The sequence below is a fragment of the Oncorhynchus masou genome, chromosome 31, assembly GCF_036934945.1.
Source record: "Oncorhynchus masou masou isolate Uvic2021 chromosome 31, UVic_Omas_1.1, whole genome shotgun sequence".
Classification (NCBI taxonomy): domain Eukaryota; kingdom Metazoa; phylum Chordata; class Actinopteri; order Salmoniformes; family Salmonidae; genus Oncorhynchus; species Oncorhynchus masou.
In genome coordinates this window covers 18,881,436-18,905,864 of record NC_088242.1, presented here as the reverse complement: position 1 = coordinate 18,905,864, position 24,429 = coordinate 18,881,436, and the positions used below count along the sequence as shown (strand labels likewise).

The 24,429-nt window shown below is 43.3% G+C and overlaps 1 protein-coding gene across 2 annotated transcripts in view; it reads left to right on the top strand.

Annotated features, from left to right (window-relative positions):
- lhcgr (luteinizing hormone/choriogonadotropin receptor) overlaps nucleotides 1-23,338 on the top strand; it is a 31,830-nt gene extending 8,492 nt beyond the window's left edge. The window contains exons 2-14 of one of the 2 annotated variants that reach the window (XM_064950263.1): nucleotides 7,681-7,752; nucleotides 7,870-7,944; nucleotides 8,276-8,350; nucleotides 9,347-9,430; nucleotides 10,105-10,182; nucleotides 10,383-10,451; nucleotides 10,572-10,646; nucleotides 10,754-10,801; nucleotides 16,780-16,965; nucleotides 19,926-19,997; nucleotides 20,935-21,131; nucleotides 21,554-22,011; nucleotides 22,418-23,338. In XM_064950263.1, the coding sequence (XP_064806335.1) occupies nucleotides 7,681-7,752; nucleotides 7,870-7,944; nucleotides 8,276-8,350; nucleotides 9,347-9,430; nucleotides 10,105-10,182; nucleotides 10,383-10,451; nucleotides 10,572-10,646; nucleotides 10,754-10,801; nucleotides 16,780-16,965; nucleotides 19,926-19,997; nucleotides 20,935-21,131; nucleotides 21,554-22,011; nucleotides 22,418-22,984 (2,056 nt within the window). In that variant the 3' untranslated portion in view covers nucleotides 22,985-23,338. The remainder of the gene's footprint in view (nucleotides 1-7,680; nucleotides 7,753-7,869; nucleotides 7,945-8,275; nucleotides 8,351-9,346; nucleotides 9,431-10,104; nucleotides 10,183-10,382; nucleotides 10,452-10,571; nucleotides 10,647-10,753; nucleotides 10,802-16,779; nucleotides 16,966-19,925; nucleotides 19,998-20,934; nucleotides 21,132-21,553; nucleotides 22,012-22,417) is intronic. The other variant, XM_064950264.1, reaches the window with a different exon arrangement.
- The last annotated feature ends 1,091 nt before the right edge of the window (nucleotides 23,339-24,429 follow it).

Below are 24,429 nucleotides of genomic sequence, written 5' to 3'. Positions count from 1 at the left end.
TGTCCTCACACTATTGAGAACCAACCTCAGAACATTAAACATGCATTAAAGGGACTTTGGAACAATGGTTTCCGTCAGCCACAATGGTGGTCATGACGATAGATGGAATATGAAAACCTATGTCATTTTTGTTTTGTTATTAAAGATTAATAGATGACATTATTACGATAACATTGTAACTGTTTTGGTAAAGATGAAATGTGAGAATTGCCCTAAAGGCGGTTACGCCCACTTCTGACCCGAGGGTATAAGACATGTGAGTGAATAATTAACATATCAGACTAGGTGACCCAAGCTGCAGCCAAGGTCTAAAAAGTCAATGAACCCAAAACGCAACACAAGGTTGAAAACAAAGAAATCTTTTTTCTATCCAAGCTACGGATGAGTAGCTGTGTCTAAGCGGGTGAATTCAAGCCGGACCACCTAGCCTCCACTCTCCATCGAATCGTGGTATCTACACTGTTTCATTCCTAAGCTGTGAGCTCTGAGCTACAGAGATGTCTGTCCTCAGAAGACCCCTTCCAGAGCAAGGGCGAGGATACAGACCACTAAGCCAAAAAGACACTGACATCGTGAGGACAACCAGAGAGTTGCGCCGGAGAAGTGCGTCATTGAGAAGCCTAAATTACCCACGCGGAGTTTCCCATCTGAGACGTAATTACATCATTATATTCTGACCCATAAGAGCGGCAGTTTGGGGCAAGGCTAGGGTTAAAATAAGCATAGCTGACAAATGCACCCAAATGTACATTTCTCTCATGTACTTTCTCTTTTTCTCTCTTTTAAATCCCCATTTTGGGTAACAGGCGCCATAGTGTGTTGGCCCGTTATACTAAGTTCTAATCAATATCATAGAATGTGTTTTGTGTATGTTTATCTTTTATCATCATTTTAGCTTTCTAGTAAATAAATACTCAACCCTAAGATTGGTGTGGTACAAACTCATTGGTCAGACCCGGGTCCGTGCAGATTCCCAGATTATACGACGTTCAGAATGAGACTGTAGAGGAAACTGATTAATTAGCGGCTGTTGTAAAATCGATATTCTGATATTCTTTGAGTTAATTTGGGAAATAGAAACTCAATAAAACTAATTTTCCCATGGTGCCCCAGGTTAATGAGTTAATAATTGTTTGATTCAGTTAATCACGCAATTAGAAACCTTTAATCATTCGATGAGCAACAGTCGTCACATTAACTAATGCAACGTCTTGACACTTCTCTTCGACTAGATGATTAGCAGTCCCATATTGCATTAGATTTTACACTGTTCATACTAATGTCAGTTTGACTAAAGATTAGAATTTATGGACAAAGACCTTAAAATAAATCAGAATTTGTATATAATTAGCTTTTTTAATATACAACTTTGGAGTTATTGGAGATGTATCATAAACCATTGAATTGTATTTATGTAGTTATTGAAAGTGTAACATTATCTGCGAAACATTTTCTTCTGTTACTTTGAAAATAATCTCTGTGTCACACCCTGATCTGTTTCACCTGTCTTTGTGATTGTCTCCACGCCCCTCCAGGTGTCACCCATCTTCCCCATTATCCCCTGTGCATTCATACCGGTGTTCTCTGATTGTCTGTTGCCAGTTCATCATGTCTGTCAAGTCAACCAGCGTTTCTGTATCAGCTCTTGCTTTTCCCCCATCTCTCTTTTCTTGCCTGATCTCGATTCCCTCATCGCTTTGACCATCCAAATCGATGTCCGACTACAGGAACGATGGAGGGATATGAAATTCGACTTCGTTCGCACGTCCAGGGATTCCACCTTGCATCCGAGTTTACTTGAATTTCAGAGATCAGTGACCTATTTTGAAGCAACACACTCTTTTAACTCCCCACTCCATCATATACTGTATACTGTAACAGTATACGCTGTGATGACGGGGCTATTGGAGAACCAAACCCAGGACATAATACATAAACTATTTTGTTTGGTGTCTAGTATAGTCATGTGTGCTATAGTTCTGCTGTCTAACCCATGACCTTTAACTCCAGATCACATTTCTGCTGTCCTGCACGCATCGCAAACAGATTATTACATGTGCAGTTTCTATGAGTGAAAATCTTCCCTAAGATTGTTTCTTTGTTGCAATAGTTATCGTAATCTTCATTAGCTATACAGTAAATATAGTTAAAATAATGTACACTACCGTTCAAAAGTTTGAGGTCACTTAGAAATGCCTATGTTTGGAAAAAAAAAAGCACATTTTTTGTCCAAAAAACCCCCATCAAATTGATCAGAAATACATTGTAGACATTGTTAATGTTGTAAATTACTATTGTAGCTGGAAAGTGCAGATTTTTATGGAATATCTACATAGGCGTACAGAGGCCCATTATAAGCAACCATCACTCCTGTGTTCCAATGGCACAGCTAATCCAAGTTTTTAATTTTAAAAGGTAATTGATCTTTAGAAAACACTTTGCAATTATGTTAGCCCAGAGGAAAACTGTTGTCCTGATTAAAGAAGCAATAAAACTGGCCTTCATTAGACTAGTTGAGTAACGGGAGCATCAGCATTTGTGGGTTCGATTACAAGCTCAAAATGGCCAGAAACAAATACATTTCTTCTGAAACTCATCAGTCTATTCTTATTCTGAGAAATGAAGACTATGCCATGTAAGAAATTGCCAAGAAACTGAAGATGTCGTACAACGCTGTGTACTACCCCTTCACAGAACAGTGAAAACGGGCTCTAACCAGAATAGAAAGAGGAGTGGGAGGCCCCACTGCACAACTGAGCAAGAGGACAAGTACATTAGAGTGTCTAGTTAGAGCAACAGACACCTCACAAGTCCTCAACTGGCAGCTTCATTAAATAGTACTCGCAAAACACCAGTTTCAACGTCAACAGTGAAGAGGCGACTCCGGGATGCTGGCCTTCTAGGCAGAGTTGCAAAGACAATTTGTTTTGTGGGTGGTTTGAATTATTTGATTTTCACAACATGCCTACCACTTTGAAGATGCAAAATATTTTTTAATGTGAAACAAACAAGAAATAAGACAGGAAAACAGAAAACTTGAGTGTGCATAGCTATTTATCCCCCAAAGTCAATACTTTGTAGAGACACTTTTTGCAGCAATTACAGCTGAAAGTCTCTTGGGGTATGTCTCTATAAGCTTGGCACGTCTAGCCACTGGGAGTTTTGCCCATTCTTCAAGGAAAAACTGCTCCAGCTCCTTCAAGTTGGATGGGTTCCGCTGGTGTACATCAATCTTTAAGTTAGCCCACAGATTCTCAAATGGATTAAGGTCTGGGCTTTGACTAGGCCATTCCAAGACATTTAAATGTTTCCCCTTAAACCACTTGAGTGTTGCTTTAGCAGTATGCTTAGGGTCCTTGTCCAGCTGGAAGATGAACCTCCATCCCAGTCTCAAATCTCTGGAAGACTGAAACAGGTTTCCCTCAAGAATTTAGCGCCATCCAACATGCCTTCAATTTTGACCAGTTTCCCAGTCCCTGCCGATGAAAAACATCACCACAGCATGATGCTGCCACCACCACGCTTCACTGTGGGGATGGTATCCTCAGGGTGATGGGAGGTGTTGGGTTTGCGACGGACATAGCATTTTCCTTGATGGCCAAAAAGCTAAATTTTGTCTCATCTGACCAGAGTACCTTCTTCCATATGTTTGGGGAGTCTCCCACATACCTTTTGGTGAACACAAAACGTGTTTGCTCATTTTTTTCTTTAAGCAATGGCTTTTTCTGGCCACTCTTCCTTAAAGCCCAGCTCTGTGGAGTGTACGGCTTAAAGTGGTCCTATGGACAGATACTCCAATCTCTGCTGTGCAGCTTTGCAGCTCCTTCAGGGTTATCTTTGGTCTCTTTGTTGCCTCTCTGATTAATTCCCTCCTTGCCTGGTCTGTGAGTTTTGGTGGGCGGCCCTCTCATGGCAGGTTTGTTGCGGTGCCATTTCCATTTCCGTTTTGTAATAATGGATTTAAAGGTGCTCCGTGGGATGTTTAAGTTTCTGATATTTCTTTATAACCCGACCCTGACTTCTCCACAACTTTGTCCCTGTCACGCCTTGGTCTTAGTATTTTGTGTTTTAGTTTATTAGTTAGTCAGACCAGGGTGTGACATGGGGTTATTATGTATTGTATTTCCGTATTGGGGTTTGTAGTGTTTGGGATTGTAGTTGATTAGGGGTGTGTGTGTGTGTTAATTAGGTTGGCTGCCTGAGGCGGTTCTCAATCAGAGTCAGGTGCTTCTCGTTGTCGCTGATTGGGAACCGTATTTAGGTAGCCTGTTTTTCGCCTTGTATTTCGTGGGTGATTGTTCCTGTCTCTGTGTAGTTTGCACCAGTCAGGCTGTATTAGGTTTCGTTCTGTTTGTTGTTTTTTTGTATTTATTAGTTATTTGTGTTAGTTCGTTTCGTTTGTCTTCACTTAATAAACATGAGTAACTTACACGCTGCATTTCGGTCCGACTCTCCTTCAACAACAAGAGAACGCCGTTACAGAATCACCCACCACACTGACCGAGCAGCGTGTCAACAGGCAGGAGCAGCGCAAACAGGAGCAGCGTGTTAACAGGCAGCGACAGCTGGAGCAGCAAAGGGAGGAGGAATTATTCGAAGAATGGACATGGGAAGACGTGCTGGATGGTAAAGGTTGCTACACTTGGGAGGAGATATTGGCCGGAAGAAATCGCCTCCCATGGCAACAGGTGGAGGCACTAAGGAGAGCAGAGGCAGCCGGAGATTGGAGCCGACGATACGAGGGAACACGGTTGGCAAGGAAGCCCGAAAAGCAGCCCCCAAATTTTTTTGGGGGGGCTATCAGGGAGTAGAGCTGCGTCAGGTAGGAGACCTGCGCAATCTCCCTGTGCTTACCGGGGGCTAGAGAGACCGGGCAGGCACCGTGTTATGCAGTGGTGCGCACGGTGTCCCCAGTGCGGGTGCATAGCCCGGTGTGGTATATTTCAGCTCCGCGTATCGGCCGGGCTAGATTGAGCGTCGAGCCAAATGCTATGAAGCCGGCTCTACGCATCCGGTCTCCAGTGCGTCTCCTTGGGCCGGTTTTCATGGCACCAGCCTTGCGCTCTGTGTCTCCGGTTCGCCTACATAGCCCAGTGTGGGCTATTTCTCCTCACAGCACTGGCAGGGCAACCGAGAGTATTCAACCAGGTAAGGTTGGGCAGGCTCGGTGCTCAAGAGCTCCAGTGCGCCTGCACGGTCCGGTCTATCCAGAACCACCTCCACACCCCAGCCCTCCAGTAGCAGCTCACCGCACTAGGCTTCCTGTGCGTGTCCTCGGCCAAATACCACCAGTGCCAGCACCACGCATCAGGCCTACAATGCGCCTCGCCTGTTCAGCGCAGCCAGCGCTTTCTCCCTCTCCTGCGCTGTCGGAGTCTCCCGTCAGTTCAGCGGTTCTAGAGCCTTCCTCCTCTACAGCGCTGCCGGTGCCTCCTGTCTGTATACAGCAGCCTGAGCTGCTAGTCTGCATGGAGCAGCTAGTCTGCATGGAGCAGCCAGAGCTGTCAGTTTGCATAGAGCAGCCTGAGCTGCTAGTCTGCATGGAGCAGCTAGTCTGCATGGAGCAGCCAGATCTGCCAGTCAGCCAGACTCTTCCAGATCTGCCAGTCAACCAGACTCTTCCAGATCTGCCAGTCAGCCAGACTCTTCCAGTCAGCCAGACTCTTCCAGTCAGCCAGACTCTTCCAGATCTGCCAGTCAGCCAGACTCTTCCAGATCTGCCAGTCAGCCAGACTCTTCCAGATCTGCCAGTCAGCCAGACTCTTCCAGATCTGCCAGTCAGCCAGACTCTTCCAGATCTGCCAGTCAGCCAGACTCTTCCAGATCTGCCAGTCAACCAGACTCTTCCAGATCTGCCAGTCAACCAGACTCTTCCAGATCTGCTAGTCAGCCAGGATCCTCCAGTCAGCCAGGATCTGCCAGATCTGCCTGTCAGCCATGATCCGCCAGTCAGCCATGATCCGCCAGTCGGCCAGGATCCGCCAGTCAGCCAGGATCCGCCAGTCAGCCAGGATCTGCCGGATTCAACTTCCTGGCTGGGCTTCATCTCAGTACTGGGCTTCATCTCAGTACTGGGCTTTTTCTCAGTACTGGGCTGCCCCTCAGTCCCGAGCTGCCCCTCAGTCCCGAGCTGTCCCTCAGTCCCGAGCTGTCCCGAGCTGTCCCTCAGTCCCGAGCTGTCCCTCAGTCCCGAGCTGCCTCAGTCCCGAGCTGCCCCTCAGTCACGAGCTGCTCCTCTATTATGTAGGGTTCTGGGTGAGGACTATTCGGCCATGGTCGGCGGTTAGGGTGGATTATCCATGGACGCGAAGGGGAGGAACAATGACAATTATGAAGTGGGGTCCACGTCCGGAGCCGGAACCGCCACCATGGACAGACGCCCACCCGGACCCTCCCTATGGTTTTGAGGTGCGTTCGGGAGTCCGCACCTTAGGGGGGGGGGGTTCTGTCACGCCTTGGTCTTAGTATTTTGTGTTTTAGTTTATTAGTTAGTCAGACCAGGGTGTGACATGGGGTTATTATGTATTGTATTTCCGTATTGGGGTTTGTAGTGTTTGGGATTGTAGTTGATTAGGGGTGTGTGTGTGTGTTAATTAGGTTGGCTGCCTGAGGCGGTTCTCAATCAGAGTCAGGTGCTTCTCGTTGTCGCTGATTGGGAACCGTATTTAGGTAGCCTGTTTTTCGCCTTGTATTTCGTGGGTGATTGTTCCTGTCTCTGTGTAGTTTGCACCAGTCAGGCTGTATTAGGTTTCGTTCTGTTTGTTGTTTTTTTGTATTTATTAGTTATTTGTGTTAGTTCGTTTCGTTTGTCTTCACTTAATAAACATGAGTAACTTACACGCTGCATTTCGGTCCGACTCTCCTTCAACAACAAGAGAACGCCGTTACAGTCCCTGACCTGTAAGGAGAGCTCCTTGGTCTTCATGGTGCTGCTTGCTTGGTGGTGCCTCTTGCTTAGTGGTGTTGCAGACTCTGGGGCCTTTCAGAACAGGTGTATTTCTACTGAGATCATGTGACAGATCATGTGACACTTAGATTGTACACAGGTGGACTTTATTTGACTAATTATGTGACTTCTGAAGGTAATTGTTTGCACCAGATCTTATTTAGGGGCTTAATAGCAAAGGGGGTGAATACATATGTATGCACCACTTTTCTGTTTTTTATTTTTTAGAATTTTATGAAACAAGTAATTTTTTTCATTTCACTTCACCAATTTGTACTATTTTGTGTATGTCCATTACATGAAATCCAAATAAAAATCCATTTAAATTACAGGTTGTAATGCAACAAAACGCCAAGGAGGATGAATACCTTTGCAAAGCACTGGATTTAGGGCTTGTTTTTGATGTGTGTGTGTGTGTGTGTGTGTGTGTACGTGTGTGTGTGCTTATGCGTGTGTATGTGAGCGTGTGTGTTTACTGAAGAGGACAACTGATATGTGTGTGGCTGTGTGGAAGACCTTGAACAATGTGTTGTTACCAGGACAACTTCAGACAGGGAATTCTTTCAAGAACACACTTCCTTGACTGTTAACAAAATGTCTTATTTGACTTACTAAAAGTAAACACATACTAATGTATTGAATTAAAGTTTGGTTCCTTTTCGATGGTCTGTAAAATAGTTTAAAAGTACAATTTTATATAATATTGTCTTTCTAACTGTTCCAATACTTCTCAGCATCCTGAAGCATCTGAATATGAGCACTATAGCCAGCCACACCTTTGATGGCCTTAGAAGAGTCCAGCATATGTGAGTATCAAATATCAATCTGGGGTTAATCCATATCAATTCAATTGCTTTTTGACCACACCCCTTTTGGTTATGAATTGTTCAAAATAACCTGTTTTTGCTTGGTGCGTCTTTTAGAGAAATCGGTCAAAGTGTTGCCTTGGAAACTATAGAGACCCTTGCATTCAACAATCTTCTCGACCTCAATGAAATGTGAGTGTGTTTCCCCCCAGGGGTAGAACATGGATCCTCATAGCAGAGTTTAGTCTGCTTTCTTGTATGGGCTGATCTGTCTTCAAGATGGTGTTCTAGATTTGCAAGTGATGTATGTGACGTTTAGTAATATGTCATTGTAAGTGATGTATAACTGATATGTCAGCTTGGGTGACATACAGTATAACTAAAATTATTAAATGTCACTATTTTGACTTATCCTACTGAGACCATGTTTTGAATATATTGTAAAGGGACTGGCTGAAATCAAGTGTGTTCTGTATGTCAGATGTGTGCTGTATGTGACCTCATATACATTTTTGTTTTGCAGCTTCATTAAGAACATACGGAGCCTGGTGCACATCGCTCGAAGGACGTTCAACAACCTTCCTAAGCTGCGTTATCTGTGAGAGGCCTTCTGAACTTTAAGAGATACCAGAGACCATACCGTACTGTACTATGTCTGTGTCTCAAATGGCACCCTATTCCTATTATAGTCCACTACTTTGTATTCCCTTTATAGTGAACTACTTTTGACCAGGACCAGGGCTCTGGTCAGAAGTAGCGCACTATAAAGTGAATAGGCTGCCATTTGGGATGTATCCTATCTCTCTCTGCATAGAGGGCTTGTTCCACTCTAGATAATGCTACCTGTCTGGTTTATTCATTCACATACTTTCTTATACTCTGCTACAATGTACATGGTGACACTTTGACCTCACAATAGTTAATTTCAGTTCAGTAAATCTTTATTTTTCCCAGTGTATACACTGTATGTATCAAACATTATGAACACCTGCTCTTTCCAGGACATAGATTGACCAGGTGAAACCAGGTGAAAGCTATGATCCCTTATTGATGTCACCTGCTAAGTCCACTTCAATCAGTGTAGATGAAGGGGAGAAGACAGGTTAAAGAACGATTTTTAAGCCTTGAGACAATTGAGACATGGATTGTGTATGTGTGCCATTCAGAGGTTGAATGGACAAGACAAAATATTTAAGTTCATTTGAACGGAGTATGGTAGTAGGTGCCAGGCGCCCTGGTGTGTCAAGAACTGCTGCTGGGTTTTTCATGCTTAACAGTTTCCCATGTATATCAAGAATGGTCCACCACCCAAAGCACATCCAGCCAACTTGACACAACTGTGGGAAGCATTGGAGTCAACATGGACCAGCATCCCTGTGGAACACTTTCGACACCTTGTAGTCAATGCCCCAGCAACTCAATATTAGAAAGATTTTCCTAATGTTTTGTACACTCAATGTATATTGTACATACAAAACATAGAAACCATATGATACAACATACATAAGGGATAGCAAGACCTTGGTAAGGTAGAGCAAAAAGGTTATTATTGTGTTATGAAGTCATATAATACAGTCTTGTTATGCATTAACAGGAGCATATCCAACACTGGGATAACAGTGTTTCCTGACATGACTTCTATCCATTCTCTGGAACCTTGGAACCAAAATTTTGTCTTGTAAGTATGTGAATAAAAAAAGGGGTGCTCCAACAACATGAGAAGAGGTGCTGCCTTAAATCCTAGTGGAGTCCATAAGAGGTGGAGATGCCAAAACTCTCCATTAAAACTATTTTTTAATTCGAAATTCATTAAAACACTGTGACTTTCATCAGACAGAGTCTTGTAAGTATGGGTCAGTGACGTTGAAGGACTTGTCGACACTGTTGAAAAGTAAATATAGGCCTAAACAGTATTATATCAACTTAATCAACTTAATGGGAGACCAGATGCTGCTGGAAGTGGTGTTGGAGGGCCAGTATGAGGCACTCTTTCCTCTGGTCTAAAAAATATCCCAATGCCCCAGGGCAGTGATTGACACTGCCCTGTGTAGGGTGCCGTCTTTCGGATGGGACGTTAAACGGGTGTCCTGACTCTCTGAGGTTATTAAAGATCCCATGGCACTTATCGTAAGATTAGGGGTGTTAACCCTGGTGTCCTGGCTAAATTCCCAATCTGGCCCTCAAACCATCACGGTCACCTAATAATCCCCAGTTTACAATTGGCTCATTCATCCCCCTCCTCTCCCCTTTAACTATTCTCCAGATTGTTGCTGTAAATGAGAACGTGTTCTCAGTCAACTTACCTGGTAAAATAACGGATAAATCAAAAATAATCAAAAATGTGTCTTACAGGGATATCTGTGACAACCTCTATCTTCTGTCAATACCAGTAAATGCTTTCGTTGGCATGACAACTGAATATACTGCAATGTAAGTACTGTGTTATTATAATGGCTAGACCTACTTTTTCCAATCCAAAGGTGAATATAGTCCTAAAAGCCTGAAGTGTGAAAATGATATTGCTATACTGAATGACAATTAAAGCCACTAACTCTCCTTAATGCCTACTCAGGATCTGGGATCTAGGCCTTAATGCCAATGGTGTTAACATTGTTTTCTCTCTATTCCAGGAACCTGTTCAACAATGGCATTAGAGAAATACAAGACTATGCCTTTAATGGGACCAAGATAAATAAATTGTAGTATTTCCTATACTTTTAACATTTCAATTTTTTTTTTTACAATGATAGCAAATGGATAAATAAACCTGTATCAATAAACAATGCTATTTACATCTACTTTGTTTTATGTGTTCTCAGGGTTTTGAAGAATAACCGAAACCTTCGAGTGATCCATAGGGAAGCTTTTAAAGGAGCAGTGGGCCCTAGGATACTGTAAGCGACACGCTTTAAGACTATCAATATTTGGTCTTTATTCTATGTTTCCTTTATTTAGTCAGGTTATCACAAGACTATATGAAGTCATGGTAACCTTCCTACAGCTGCAGGGATCAACTACCCATACTAGAAAGGCATGCAGTACACACACTGTAAGTCACTTTAGAAGTCGAAAATCTATCTAATGCATGCACTTCTGCTTCTAGCTCCATTGGAATTTGTACAGTACCAGTCAAAAGTTTGGACACACATACTCATTCAAGGGTTTTTCTTTATTTTTACTATTTTCTACATTGTAGAATAAAAACATCAAAACTATGAAATAGCACATATGGAATCATGCAGTAACCAAAAAAAGTGTTATATTTTATATTTGAGATTCTTCAAAGTAGCCACCCTTTGCCTTCATCCTAGCTGGAGGGGTGCTCTCATCTTATCTACCAACATAGACAGGGCTCTAACTCCTCTAGCTCCACAATGAAATAGGGTGCAGGCCAGGCAGGACGCTGTTAGCCAGCCTGCCAGCATAGTGGAGTCTGCCACTAGCACAGTCAGTGTAGTCAGCACAGCTATCCCCATTGAGACCGTGTCTGTGCCTCGACCTAGGTTGGGCAAAACTAAACATGGCGGTGTTCGCCTTAGCAATCTCACTAGGATAAAGACCTCCTCCATTCCTGTCATTATTGAAAGAGATCATGATACCCCACATCTCAAAATAGGGCTACTTCATGTTAGATCCCTTACTTCAAAGGCAATTATAGTCAATGAACTAATCACTGATCATCATCTTGATGTGATTGGCCTGACTGAAAAATGGCTTAAGCCTGATGAATTTACTGTGTTAAATGAGGCCTCACCTCCTGGCTACACTAGTGACCATATCCCCCGTGCATCCCGCAAAGGTGGAGGTGGTGCTAACATTTAGGATAGCAAATTTCAATTTACAAAAAAAAATTACGTTTTCGTCTTTTGAGCTTCTAGTCATGAAATCTATGCAGCCTACTCAATCACTTTTTATAGCAACTGTTTACAGGCCTCCTGGGCCATATACAGTGTTCCTCATTGAGTTCCCTGAATTCCTATCGGACCTTGTAGGCATAGCAGATAATATTCTAATCTTTGGTGACTTTAATATTCACATGGAAAAGTTCACAGACCCACTCCAAAAGGCTTTCGGAGCCATCATTGACTCAGTGGGTTTTGTCCAACATGTCTCTGGACCTACTCACTGTCACAGTCATACTCTGGACCTAGTTTTGTCCCATGGAATAAATGTTGTGGATCTTAATGTTTTTCCTCATAATCCTGGACTATCGGACCACCATTTTATTACGTTTGCAATTGCAACAAATAATCTGCTCAGACCCCAACCAAGGAACATCAAAAGTCGTGCTATAAATTCACAGACAACACAAAGATCCCTTGATGTCCTTCCCGATTCCCTCTGTCTACCCAAGGACGCCAGAGGACAAAAATCAGTTAACCACCTAACTGAAGAACTCAATTTAACCTTGCGCAATACCCTAGATGCAGTTGCACCCCTAAAAACTAAAAACATTTCTCATAAGAAACTAGCTCCCTGGTATACAGAAAATGGATCGGAATGGCTACACCAAACTGGAAGTCTTCCAACTAGCTTGGAAAGACAGTACCATGCAGTATCGAAGAGCCCTTACTGCTGCTCGATCATCCCATTTTTCAACTTAATTGAGGAAAATAAGAACAATCCGAAATTCCTTTTTGATACTGTCGCAAAGCTAACTAAAAAGCAGCATTCCCCAAGAGAGGATGGCTTTCACTTCAGCAGTAATAAATTCATGAACTTCTTTGAGGAAAAGATCATGATTATTAGAAAGCAAATTACGGACTCCTCTTTAAATCTGCTTATTCCTTCAAAGCTCAGTTGTCCTGAGTCTGCACAACTCTACCAGGACCTAGGATCAAGAAAGGCACTCAAGTGTTTTAGTATTATATCTCTTGACACAATGATGAAAATAATCATGGCCTCTAAACCTTCAAGCTGCATACTGGACCCTATTCCAACTAAACTACTGAAAGAGCTGCTTCCTGTGCGTGGGCCTCCTATGTTGAACATAATAAACTGCTGTAACGTTCTTCGTCGGGCGAAAGAGAGGAGGACCAAAATGCAGTGTGATGATTATCCATTATTATTGAATACTATACAACGAACAAACTGAACAATAAACCGACAAAATGAACGAAAACGAAACAGTCCCGTAACGTGAACACACACACAGGAAACAGGAACAATCACCCACACCCCACAATACAAAACAGGCTACCTAAATATGGCTCTGTTGAAGGAATTCTAAATTTCTCTGTTTTATTTCCCAATCAAAATTAAACATTCTGTCAATGCATAAAGGGTTTGTAAGACCCTTTATTTTATAAGAATGGACAGAGCCCCGGTCTTAAAAGTCAGGTAACAGCGTTTAATTCAAGAGAGTACTGCCTTCATACACATTTTACCACAGGTTATAAACTGAAAATGACGTCAGCGTTTTCTAAATGTTCTATCTCTTCTTGACACTGGTAGAGAGGCCCTATAGTTCTCGAGCCTTCCCTCCTCGCCTAAAGCCAAGGTCAGTCAGTGTAGATAAGCATTCTAGACAGTCTGGAGATAGTCCGTCCCTGCCATCTGGAGATAGTTCATTCATTTGTACAAAGGAACAGACCGTCATTGTCCTAACTTTTGCCCACATTCACACACCTCCCTTCCAGTACCAAGGCTGAGTCTCAAGGCTTCCCACATCCGTCTCCCTACCAATTTAATATAATTTACGAGTCAAGGTTTTTTTGTGTAGATAAGCATTCTAGCCAGTCTGATTCATTTGTACCAATGAACAGACTGTCATTGTTACTAAACTCTTGACCACATTCACTTCAGTACTGGGATCAGATAAGAAAATTCATACATATACAGTAACATTTAGTATTTTGATTAGTACATATACAGTACCATAATTGTATTCTGATTAGTACATCCTGAAATGTATACATAATTAGTCATTATAGATAAAAATTCCCTTAACAGGCTCCCAATCAGAGACAACGACTAACACCTGCCTCTGACTGAGAACCATATCAGGCCAAACACATCGAAACAAACAAACTAGACATACAACATAGAATGCCCACTCATATCACACCCTGACCAAACAAAACATAGAAACAAACAACTCAAATAATGGTCAGAGTGTGACAACGGCTCTCTATCCACTGGATGTGTACCAAACTCACTAAAAGTGGCAGTAATAAAGCCTCTCTTGAAAAAGCCAAACCTTGACCCAGAAAATATAAAAACTATCGGCCTATATCGAATCTTCCATTCCTCTCAAAAATTTTAGAAAATGCTGTTGCGCATCAACTCACTGCCTTCCTGAAGAAAAACAATGTACACAAAATGCTTCAGTCTGGTTTTAGACCCCATCATAGCACTGAGACTGCACTTGTGAAGGTGGTAAATTACCTTTTAATGTCATCAGACCGAGGCTCTGCATCTGTCTTTGTGCTCCTAGACCTTAGTTCTGCTTTTGATACCATCGATCACCACATTCTTTTGGAGAGATTGGAAACCCAAATTGGTCTATACGGACAAGTTCTGGCCTGATTTAGATCTTATCTTTTGGAAAGATATCAGTTTGTCTCTGAATGGTTTGTCCTCTGACAAATCAACTCTAAATTTCGGTGTTCCTCAAGGTTCCGTTTTAGGACCACGATTGTTTTCACTATATATTTTACCTCTTGGGGATGTCATTCGAAAACATAACATAAACTTTCACTGTAATGCGGATGACACACAGCTGTACATTTCAATGAAACATGGTGAAGCCCCAAAATTGCCCTCGCTAGAAGCCTGTATTTCAGACTTAAGGAAGTGGATGGCTGCGAACTTTCTACTTTTAAACTCGGACAAAACAGAGATGCTTGTTCTAGATAACAAGAAACAAAGATATCTTCTTTTGAATCTGACAATTAATCTTAATGGTTGTACAGTCGTCTCAAATGAAACTGTGAAGGACCTCGGTGACCCTGATGTCTCTTTTGACGAACATATCAAGACTCTTTCAATGACAGCTTTTTCCCATCTACTTAACATTGCAAAAATCAGAAACGTTCTGTCCAAGAATTATGCAGAAAAATGTATCCATGCTTTTGTTACTTCTAGGTTATACTGCAATGCTCTACTTTCCGGCTACCCGGATAAAGCACTAAATAAACTTCAGTTAGTTCTAAATACGGCTGCTAGAATCCTGACTAGAATGTGTTCATATTATTCCAGTGCTAGCCTCCCTACACTGGCTTCCTGTTAAGGCAAGGGCTGATTTCAAGGTTTTACTACTAACCTACAAAGCATTACATGAGCTTGCTCCTACCTATCTCTCTGATTTGGTCCTGCCGTACATACCTAAATGTGCGCTACGGTCACAAGACGCAGGCCTCCTAATTGTCCCTAGAATTTCTAAGCAAACAGCTGGAGGCAGGGGTTTCTCCTATAGAGCTCCATTTTTATGGAATGGTCTGCCTACCCATGTGAGAGACGCAAACTCGGTCTCAACCTTTAAGTCTTTACTGAAGACTCATCTCTTCAGTGGGTCATATGATTGAGTGTAGTCTGGCCCAGGAGTGTGAGGGTGAACGGAAAGGCTCTGGAGCAACAAACCGCCCTTGCTGTCTCTGCCTGGCCGGTTCCCCACTTTTCACTGGGATTCTCTGCCTCTAACCCTATTACAGGGGCTGAGTCACTGGCTTATTGGTGCTCTTTCATGCCATCCCTAGGAGGGGTGCGTCACTTGAGTGGATTGAGTCACTGATGTGATCTTCCTGTCTGGGTTGGCGCCCCCCCCCATGGGTTGTGCTGTGGCGGAGATCTTTGTGGGCTATACTCGGCCTTGTCTCAGGATGGTAAGTTGGTGGTTGAAGACATCCCTCTAGTGGTGTGGGGGCTGTGCTTTGGCAAAGTGGGTGGGGTTACATCCTTCCTGTTTGGCCCTGTCCGGGGGTATCATCGGATGGGGCCACAGTGTCTCCTGACCCCTCCTGTCTCAGCTTCCAGTATTTATGCTGCAGTAGTTTATGTGTCTGGGGGCTAGGGTCAGTTTGTTATATCTGGAGTACTTCTCCTGTCCTATCTTGTGTCCGGTGTGAATTTAAGTATGCTCTCTCTAATTCTCTCTTTCTCTCTTTCTTTCTCTCTCTCGGAGGACCTGAGCCCTAGGACCATGCCTCAGGACTACCTGGCATGATGACTCCTTGCTGTCCCCAGTCCACCTGGCCGTGCTGCTACTCCAGTTTCAACTGTTCTGCCTGTGATTATTATTATTTGACCATGCTGGTCATTTATGAACATTTGAACATCTTGGCCATGTTCTGTTATAATCTCCACCCGGCACAGCCAGAAGAGGACTGGCCACCCCACATAGCCTGGTTCCTCTCTAGATTTCTTCCTAGTTTTTCCTAGCCACCGTGCTTCTACACCTGCATTGCTTGCTGTTTGGAGTTTTAGGCTGGGTTTCTGTACAGCACTTTGAGATATCAGCTGATGTACGAAGGGCTATATAAATAAATTTGATTTGATTGGATGACAGCTTTGCACACTCTTGGCATTCTCTCAACCAGCTTCACCTGGAATGCTTTCCCAACAGTCTTGAAGGAGTTCCCATGTATGCTGAGCACTTGTTGGCTGATTTTCCTTCACTCTGCGGTCCCACTCATCCCAAACCATCTCAATTGGGTTGAGGTTGGGTGATTGTGGAGGCCAGGTCATCTGAAGCAGCACTATTACTCTCACTCTTGGTCAAATAGCCCTTACACAGCCTAGAGCTGTGTTGGGTCATTGCCCTGTTGAAAAACAAATGATAGTCCCACTAAGCGCTGTGTAAGGGCTATTCTACAATGTATAAAATAGTAAAAATAAAAACCCTTGAATGAGTAGGTGTGTCCAAACTTTTGACTGGTACTGTGATATCCTCAAAAACCTTTCTGAACCCTTTGCCGTGTCTGTAATTAGAGCTCTGATGAATGACTGAGTGAGTGAGTTTATTAGTGAGGGAGATTATTAATTAATAAAGAGTTTATTATGATTGTGTTTTCACTGTATGTTTTCCAGAGATGTCTCGTCGACGGCGATAGAGACTTTGCCATCCCATGGCCTCAATTCTGTCGTGGAGCTGGTTGCCCGTACAGCCTATGGCCTAAAGAGACTACCCCCTTTCAGGGATCTGGGCAACCTGCAGAAGGCACACCTCACCTACAACAGCCACTGCTGTGCCTTACTCACCTGGGACACACACAGGTGGCATAATCCCATTCACACGAGAATAGGCTGGTGGTAGGAGCTATAGGAGGACAGGCTCATTGTAATGGCTGGAATGGAATGGTATCATGCACATCAGACATATGAAACCACATGTTTGACCCTGTTCCATTTCAGCGAGTCATCCTCCTATAGCACCTCCAACCAGCCTCTTCTGATTCACATCAGGGGCAAGTGTCAAAGGCAGGATTTGAACCTGGGTCCCCCACAGGAGAAACCAGTGTCTTGATGTTAGACCAAGAGGAAACTTGCTTTAGGGCTGACGGACAGGGATTTCCTCTTTTCGAGGGATATAACTAGTAATTAAGTGGGCTATTCCTAGTAGAAGTTTGGAATTAATGAGACAATGGTCTTCAATGCCCTTCAAATGATTCCCATGAATTGTTTACAGGATGCAGCTGGAATCAGTCTCTAGGGTTAAAGATAATGTAACCTCGGAACCCAAAACCAAGTAGTGTTTGCTGGCCAGCTAGCAGTCTATCACAAGAGACTAAATATATTGTATCTCATTTTAGGTTGGGGGCCGGGGTGCATGTTCGATGCGTGCCCGTTTGATTATCCGGCCCTGTGTGTGTGTGTCTGTGACACAGCTCTCATGCCAGTCTCTCCTTATTGCTGTTAACCAAATCAAATATTCATTTCCTAATATAAGTGATACTCTACCACTGCTTTGTGATTATGTCTTGAGAATCAAAAACATGTCTCTCCGACTGACTGCTTCCCCAAAGCATATCAGTACAAGATCAAAGCATGACCGCGTTGCAGTTCCTCTGGAGACAGGCAGCAAGAGGTTGGGGGCCCACAGTTAGCATATGATAGCAAAATGTGTAGAATTGCAGGACATTTGCTTTAAAACTACAACAGGTTCCCTCAGCCTCATGGCAAAATGTGTAGAATAGCAGGAAATTCGCTTTAAAACTGCAATATTGTATAATAACATTGTAAAACTGCCAATTTTTCTCTCTGCACCATGGCAAAATGTGTTGAAATGAAAGAGGTCGGTGCCCAGGGTCCCAAATGTGGTAGTTGGCCCTACACACACACATACACACACACACATATACAGCTGTATTTTCATGAAGTGTAAGGACTTTTGGAGGGTAACATTTTTGGATCATTAAAAATTATATTTTCCCTAACCCTAAACCTAACCCTAATACTTAACCTAACCATAACATTATACCCAAAAAACCTTTCACTAAGCCTAACCCTAACCCTAACCCCAAAACCCTTAAAATACAATTTGAACAAATTCAGGACCTGAAAAAAGTCCTGAATGTTCAAAACAGTTCTTGTTTTCCTACCTTTTCAGGATATTAAGGTGAAATGCTAGGACATTGGGGTCCTGATAATGTAGGAAAACAAGTGCACGCACACAAACAAACACACACTTTGTCTCGCTCTCTCTCTCTATCTCTCTTTCTCCCATGCCCCCTCTCTCTTTCTCCTATGCCCCCTCTCCTCTTTCTCCCATGCCCCCTCCCTCTTTCTCCTATGCCCCCTCTCCTCTTTCTCCCATGCCCCCTCTCTCTTTCTCCCATGCCCCTCTCTTTCTCCCATGCCCCCTCTCTTTCTCCCACGCCCCCTCTCTCTTTCTCCCATGCCCCCTCTCTCTCCCATGCCCCCTCTCTCTTTCTTCTATGCCCCCTCTCTCTTTCTCCTATGCCCCCTCTCCTCTTTCTCCCATGCCCCCTCCCTCTTTCTCCTATGCCCCCTCTCCTCTTTCTCCCATGCCCCCTCTCTCTTTCTCCCATGCCCCCTCTCTCTTTCTCCCATGCCCCCTCTCTCTTTCTCCCACGCCCCCTCTCTCTTTCTCCCATGCCCCTCTCCTCTTTCTCCCATGCCCCCTCTCTTTCTACTATTCTCTCCTACTATGCCCCCTCTCCTCTTTCTCCCATGCCCCCTCTCTCTTTCTCCCATGCCCCCTCTCCTCTTTCTCCCATGCCCCCTCTCTCTTTCTCCTATGCCCCCTCTTTCTCCCATGCCCCTCTCTCTTTCTCCCATGCCCCCTCTCTCTTTCTCCCATGCCCCCCTCTCTTTCTCCCATGCCCCCTCTCTTTCTCCCATGCCCCCTCTCTCTCCCATGCCCCCTCTCTCTTTCTTCCATGCCCCCTCTCTCTTTCTCCTATGCCCCCTCTCCTCTTTCTCCCATTCTCTTTCTCCTATGCCCCCTCTCCTCTTTCTCCCATGCCCCCCTCTCTTTCTCCCATGCCCCTCTCTCTTTCTCCCATGCCCCCTCTCTCTTTCTCCCATGCCCCCTCTCTTTCTCCCATGCCCCCCTCTCTTTCTCCCATGCCCCCTCTCTCTTTCTCCTATGCCCCCCTCTCTTTCTCCCATGCCCCCTCTCTCTTTCTCCCATGCCCCCCTCTCTTTCTCCCATGCCCCCTCTCTCTTTCTCCTATGCCCCCTCTCTCTTTCTCCCATGCCCCCTATCTCATTCACCCATACTCTATCTCTCTTTCTCCCATGCCCCCTCTCTCTTTCTCCCATGCTCCCTCTCTCTTTCTCCTATGCCCCCTCTCTCTTTCTCCCATGCCCCCTCTCTCTTTCTCCCATGCCCCCTCTCTTTCTCCCATGCCCCCTCTCTCTTTCTCCCATGCCCCCTCTCTCTTTCTCCCATGCCCCCTCTCTCTTTTACTGTAAACATTCAAGCTCGCAGTTCTAACAACACAGGATCATAAATGGGAACAATATTTGTTTCAGTCTGTTGCAGTTTATCAATGAGGTTCACAATGAAATCAAGACCAGACACTAATGGTAGTATGCTCCAAATATAGAGATGGAAAAGAGAGAACACCTCCTATCTTTGTGATCATGGCTTCTGTGATGGCATAGACAGTGCCATTGTTGGCTATCTTGTGGCAAGTGCACCATCTATCCATCTCTATGGCTCCAAGCTGATTTTGAACACAGGTTTAATTTACCTCTCTCACCCCTAGGGATTCTCCAATCAATGCAGCACAACATAATGGATCTAGGCCTACGTATTGTGATGACAGTCCGTCTGATAAGTGAGTTTCTTTTCTTCTTCGTTTACTACTGCAGTAGTTTAAATGTTCAGTGCAGCCATTTTTATCTCAATATCAAATCATTTCTGGTTAACAATTTTGCGACTTATTGTGATTGTTTTAAATTACAATTGTAAAAAATAATCCAAAATAGCTTTTTAGTAAAGGGCAACTTCTCAAGCAAGGATTTTGAGTGGGGAGGGGAAAACTGAAAATGTGCTGTTATTGGCAGAGAGGTTTGTAACTCTCTTTCTTATTGATTTATTAACTAATGTACCGCATGGTGATGTCACCATGAAGGCCAAAACTCCATCCCACCAAAAAAACAACTCTTACACTCATAATTTTCACAATTTCATATTATTATTCCAATCTCATAGTGTGGAAATATATATTAAACACAGGGAAATCACTTTTTTGACTGCACTGGGCCTTTAAAAACTAAAAACTGAGTTCCCCAAATAATTATTCATTACATCATGGAATTGCCAAGTTTGTAGATTCATCCGTTTTGACTAAGAGACATCTTCAGTGAAGGTGCCTTATTTGCCTAATTCCTAATTTGAGTAATTAATCATCTATTGATTATGACTTTTCAGGGATCCCATTTAAACTATCCGATTAGAAATGCCACTACTTGTCTGAACTAAAGTGAACTGTTTTTCATCCAGTCCTGCAATACTAGTGACACATCATGATCAATCATGACCTTTCAGTTTTGACCTTTCATTTCTCCACTTTTGAACTATGGAAACAGGTTTTTCTATCATTGTAGCCTCATATTACCAGACTAATTCATGTAAGTCCGCAAGATCCGTCTAGCTCGCGACACTAAATGCATTGGTCTTCGGGAAAAATAAATGTCAATATAATTATACAGTCATAAAACTTTAGTGACCGTTGACCTACTCTTTACAGCTCTCGCTTCCTGTACCACCAGGTTTCCAGCTGGTATGGTGGACTCATCCGACACATCCCTACTGGTGGAAATACATGGAACAAACGAAGATGTCGAAGATGAGTCCTACGGAGGTGTGGATTTCCAGTATCCAGAACTATGGTTAAACTGTCAGACCAGACCAACCCTCCAGTGTACACCAGAGGCTGACGCCTTTAACCCGTGTGAAGACATAGCAGGTAGAATCAAGAATTGCTGCCCTCAACTCAGCTTAGTCCCTTAGGTAAAGTATTTGAATGCAGGGTTAAAAAGACAAACTGGGAAAACCCTCATTCACTCTAATAGTCTTTAGAAGTTTTAATTTAATTCATTAATTATTTCAAGCAGTCAAGAGGTCAAACTAACAGACATGTTTTGGCAACAGCCTTTTACTGAAAGAACAGAAGGCCTAGGCATGATGCACAAACATTCAGAGATTACTTTGTCGTACGATCTCCTTTCCACTGTTATTTTACTATTTTACGATTTTTATTTCTTAATAATAATAAAATAAAAATGGTATCTAATGTTGTTGCGCACCATTAAATGTATTTTCTGTAAGAAATGTGTTATATAAATGAAGTTTGATTGAGTTTGACTGCTTTTCCTTTGTTCACTCCAGGTTTCAGTTTTCTCAGAGTCGCCATCTGGTTCATCAACATCCTGGCGATCATTGGCAACCTGACGGTCCTCCTCATCTTCTTCACCAGTCGCTGTAAACTCACCGTGCCACGCTTCCTCATGTGTCACCTGGCCTTCGCTGACTTCTGCATCGGCGTCTACCTCCTTATGATCGCAGCGGTCGACCTCCACACCCGAGGCCACTACAGTGAGCACGCCATCGATTGGCAGACGGGAGCAGGTTGTAGTGCGGCGGGCTTCCTGTCTGTGTTCGGTGGGGAGCTGTCGGTGTACACGTTGTCGACTATCACTCTGGAGCGCTGGCATACGATAACTCATGCCTTGCAGCTGGAGAAGAGGCTAGGCCTGGCGCAGGCTGCTGGCATCATGGCTGGAGGGTGGTTGATCTGTCTGGGGATGGCCATGCTCCCCCTGGTGGGGGTCAGCAGCTACAGCAGGGTATATAATACACTGTACTATAAAAAAAAACAGAACAATGGACGGCAGAGTATACCTAGTGCTTCTGAACAGAATAGTGGCCGACATTTTCTGTTCATTTTTCAAGGATTCTACATGTTGAATCCACGCAAATAGTCACCACTAGTCTGCACCCAGCAGGTGGTTGCTATAACACACTGCAGCGACAGAACGCAATGACCATCCATTGTTGTGTTAAAAAACACACCGCAGCGACAGCCAGTGATAGCCGTCCATCGTTGTTGCTATAACACACCGCGGCAAAAGAAAGCAATGACCGTCCATCGTTCTGTGTGTTCTTTACATTATTTTCCCAGAGGAGAAGATTGGTTAGGACACACTTTTTCATTACTGCTGTATATTAAATAACACAATAAATATTTTCCAGGTGAGCATGTGCCTTCCCATGGATGTAAAGACTCCTCTGGCCCAGGCTTTCATCCTCCTGCTCCTCCTCTTCAACGTGGGGGCATTCCTGGTGGTCTGCGTCTGCTACGTCCTCATCTACCTGGCAGTGCGGAATCCCCAGTTCCCCAGCCGCAGTGCAGACGCCAAGATCGCTAAGCGCATGGCTGTCCTCATCTTCACCGATCTCCTCTGCATGGCACCCATCTCATTCTTCGCTATATCCGCAGCCTTTAAGGTTCCGCTCATCACTGTCACCAACTCCAAGATACTCCTGGTGTTGTTCTTTCCTATCAATTCCTGTGCCAACCCTTTCCTCTATGCCATCTTTACTAAGGCTTTCAGGAAAGATGTCTATCTGTTACTGAGTAACATGGGCTGCTGCGAGAATAAAGCTAATATGTACAGGATGAAGGCCTATTGCTCTGAGAATTTGGTGAAGAGTAGTTCTGGGAACAAGGGGACTCTGATTTGTACAACACTAAGGATGGACCCTCTGCCATTGCAGAGCCAACAGACGAAAGACGATGGAGATTTGGGGACAATCTGAAATGGCACCCTATACCTGAAATACATTTTTTCAAAGAGGATGAAGAATAGACTCAGCTTTTTATTTTGTTCTATTCATTATCATCAACAGTAGCAACAAGTGACCTTACAGTATTTTGTAGTGCAATTCACTGGTTACTACAGTCTTACTGGGGGGGTTATTGTTCAGATTGGACTTTTCTTTCACTTTTTTCTTTAACTGGGTCCTACAGTAGAACCAGGATTGTCTGCAATTTACTGTAAAACGGTAAACAATTTTGTACATTTGAACCCCCATGTAATTATCATATGGCTAAATGTGTCATTCAACCAAATTGTATTTAAATAAAACAACATTTTCTGTTGGCATCCCAGACTTGCTTGGTGAATCAATGCTACACTATGTACATGTTTTGTAACAGAATAACTATTCAAATATAATTATTTATTTATTTATTTTACAGTCATGTGGAATATCTTCAAGCAGAGGCTGTCTGTAGACCATTAGAATGAGACCAGTGTCCACAGGCAGTTCTTCCTGGGAAGGAGAGGCGGATCAAAACGCAGCATCGTTATTTTTATAAATCTTTAATAAAGATGATAACTTGGACAATGTATAATACAAAATAAGAAACGTGAAAAACCGAAACAGCCCTATCTTGTGCAACAAACACAAAGACAGGAACAATCACCCACAAAACCCAACACCAAACAGGCTACCTAAATATGGTTCCTAATCAGAGACAATGACTAACACCTGCCTCTGATTGAGAATCATATCAGGCCAAACACAGAAACAGACAAACTAGACACACAACATAGAATGCCCACTCAGATCCCACCCTGACCAACCAAAACATAGAAACATACAAAGCAAACTATGGTCAGGGTGTGACATCGTGTCTTTGGCTATGCCGGATTAAGTGATATGACATGCTATTCTATACAATCCTTTCTCCGTAATTAATATTACCTGATTGAGCTAATCATGTAAATGTAATTAACTAGAGAGTCGGGGCACTACAAAATAATATTTATAGAGCTGTTATCTTCTGAATAAACTCTTAAAGGCCTAGTAATATTTTACATCAATAGCAGTCAATATTAATTGTCACCTTAATTCAGTCTCATCTGAAAGTTGTAAATTCTTGGTTATCTTCACGAACCCTGGCTAACAAGTTGAATCAGCAATACAAAATTGGGTTTAATTATTTATTTACTAAATACCTAACTAAGTACATAGAATTACATATACACAGAATTCATTATAACTTGATTACAAATGACATCATAAAGGAAAACGTCCCTAGCAGGCGGAACAGATATGACAGCTGGTTACACAAAAGAAAAGGAAGAAGCTGTGCACTGGTAAATACAGTATCTTATGCATTCTAAATTACCGCCCATTTGGAAAAGGAAAATGCAATAAATATTTACTCTGAGCTACACTTCGGTAGGTTGGTGGTA